This window comes from Diabrotica undecimpunctata, chromosome 1 (genome assembly GCF_040954645.1).
Source record: "Diabrotica undecimpunctata isolate CICGRU chromosome 1, icDiaUnde3, whole genome shotgun sequence".
NCBI lineage: Eukaryota > Metazoa > Arthropoda > Insecta > Coleoptera > Chrysomelidae > Diabrotica > Diabrotica undecimpunctata.
This window is the reverse complement of record NC_092803.1, coordinates 30,509,959-30,512,745: the sequence shown is the minus strand read 5'-3', so window position 1 is coordinate 30,512,745 and position 2,787 is coordinate 30,509,959. Positions and strand designations below refer to the sequence as shown.

Below are 2,787 nucleotides of genomic sequence, written 5' to 3'. Positions count from 1 at the left end.
AAAACCACAGGTGAAGTGCGTCGCTTAAAACTATTTGAATCAACAGACTTAAGTAATAGATTTAGTTAGATAATAATAATATGTTTAATAGTAGTAATAGTAAACCAATATTTCGAGTAAATATGTTTTCTTGCTGGAGAAAATTGCTACATATTCTTAAATTGCTAAATATTCGTTAAAAAACTTACAGATTTGACAGAAAAATTTGACTTACAGATTGTAAGTCAAGTGGAAACAAAAAAATACCTTTCTATTCTTTTAGGTGCAACACAAGAAAAATTATATAAACTATGTCGAAGAACAAAAACGTTTTACAATTTTTCAATCAAATCTTAGAAAAATAGAACAACACAATGAAAAATACAACAAAGGACTATCTACTTACGAAATGGGGGTTACCAAGTTTGCAGACTTAACTGAAAAGGAGTTTCTGGAATCGTTAATTCTATTTAGTGAACCTATACCAGAAAGTATCGTTCATGCATTACCTCAGGAATCAGATCTACCATCTGACTTTGACTGGAGGCAAAAAGGAGCGGTTACCGAAGTTAAAGATCAAGGAAGTTGTGGATCATGTTGGACTTTCAGTACAGTATGTTATTTTAACTGCTAAAATATAATTGATCAATTCTTTTTTTTGTTTTATAGACTGGAACTGTGGAAGGAGCTTATTTCCTTAAAACAGGAAGACTAATCTCACTAAGCGAACAAAATTTGGTAGATTGCGCAAAGGACACATGTAATGGATGTAGTGGAGGCTGGATGTATAAAGCTCTTGAATATATTAGAAAAGCTGGAGGAATCATGTCTGAAAAGGACTATCCTTACGAAGGAATAGATGATCAATGTAGATTTAATATTTCAAACGTAGCTGCCAAAATCAGCGGCTTTACGTATATCAAGAAAGGTGATGAAGATGATCTTAAAAATGCAGTTGTTGTAAAAGGTCCAGTATCTGTAGCTATTATGGTAACACCCAACTTTAGTCTATACAAATCAGGTAACAAGGTGTTTTATTAGTTGTTTTAGTTTTTTTTTTATATAAAAGCAATAATAATTTTAAATGTTTTTATAGGAATCTTTGACGATAATACTTGTATTACCGATTATGTGAACCACGGAGTACTAGTTGTAGGTTATGGAACGCAGAATGGCAAAGATTATTGGATTGTAAAAAATTCTTGGGGGGATCAGTGGGGAAATAACGGATATATATGGATGACCAGAAATAAAAACAATCAGTGTAATATTGCTAGTTTTGGAACTTATCCAAATATTTAAATTTTTAAGTGGATAGTTTACTCTATTTAAGATTTAGCGTAAGAGTTTATTGAAAATAAACATAGATGAAATGAAAAAAAAATATAATAATTTTATTATGATAATAAAATGAATAATTTCTATGCAAATATTTCCTCTTTTCTTATTTTAATCCTTTATAATTTGTCAAATCTGGGAAGAAAAAATAATACCTAAAGAATGGTGCAAGTCTATAATATATCCAATACAGAGAAAGGGAGACATATCAAGTTGTGATAATTATAGAGGAACAGCACTCCTGGACGTCATATACAAAGTATTGGCAAACATACTAAAAAGAAAAATGGAGGTGGACACAGAAAATATATTGGGCGACTATCATGCTGGTTTTAGAAAAAATCGATCAACTAGTGACTATGTATATATGCCGAAACAAGTTCTCTCTGGTGCATGTGAATACGACATACCGACCCACCCTCTCTATGTGGATTTTAAGGGTGGTTATGACAATGTAGGTAGATCAAAACTGATGAAGGTACTAAATTAGTTTAAAATCCCATCTAAGATAATCAGACTGGTACATATGATGCTTCAGAACACTACAAGCGCAGTTAAGATTAATGGAAAGGAAAGCCAATACTTTAGAGTTGAGAAAGGTGTAAAACAAGGAAATCCTGTATCCACCACACTGTTTAATTTGGCACTTGAAAAGATAATAAGAGACAGCAATAAATATAAAGCGGGAACAATATTTAATAAGAGTCGCCAGTGTCTAGCCTATGCTGATGATGTAGTTTTGGCTAGGAGTAGAAAAAAAATAGCTAAGAATCTTCTAGAAGCCGAAGGAAATATGGGATAATAGATAAATATAAATTAAACAATATACATGGAGCTGGATAATAAGTAACAGAAAAGCAGAAAACTCAATAAGGAAATTGAATTAGAGAGATAAATTCTGGAAATTGAAGAGGTGGAGGATTACATGTATCTAGGAGTTGTTGTGACAAATAAATACGAAAAAGAAAAGGAAATAGATCTACGAATAGCAAAAGAAAACAGGTGTGCAGGCAGTTTGCAAAGAATAATAAAATCGAAAGAGGTATCGAGAAATACAAAAATAAGGCTGTATAAGACTATCCTACGACCTACTCAAATTTATGGGTGCGAGACATGTTTGTGTATTAATAAAGAAACTACAACAGAAAATTGAAATATGGGAACTAAGAATATTAAGTAGAGTTATTCGAGGAAAGTTGACAGAAATAGGATGGCAGCGAAGAACAAAATACTGAAATTTATGAAATGTTCGGCGAAGGTAGAATAAGCGATTACGTGAATCTAGAAGATTGTAGTGGCTAGTTCATCTTGTTAGAATGGAGGACAGTACAGAGGTAAAGAACATAGCATGGAGAACACCGGAAGATAAGAGGAAAAGAGGCAAACCAAGGAGAAGATGAAGAGAGCAGTTGCGGAAGGTCTACAAGAAAAGGACATAGAAAATTGGAGGAAAGGAGCTAGAGACAGAAA

General features: G+C 32.6%; 1 protein-coding gene across 1 annotated transcript; it reads left to right on the top strand.

Annotated features, from left to right (window-relative positions):
- The first annotated feature begins 268 nt into the window (after positions 1 to 268).
- Positions 269 to 1,336, top strand: LOC140438358 (procathepsin L-like). The gene is made up of 3 exons (XM_072528036.1): positions 269 to 592; positions 649 to 1,000; positions 1,076 to 1,336. Exons 1-3 carry the CDS (start codon positions 389 to 391, stop codon positions 1,279 to 1,281), a joined length of 762 nt encoding a protein of 253 aa, XP_072384137.1. The 5' UTR covers positions 269 to 388; the 3' UTR covers positions 1,282 to 1,336.
- The last annotated feature ends 1,451 nt before the right edge of the window (positions 1,337 to 2,787 follow it).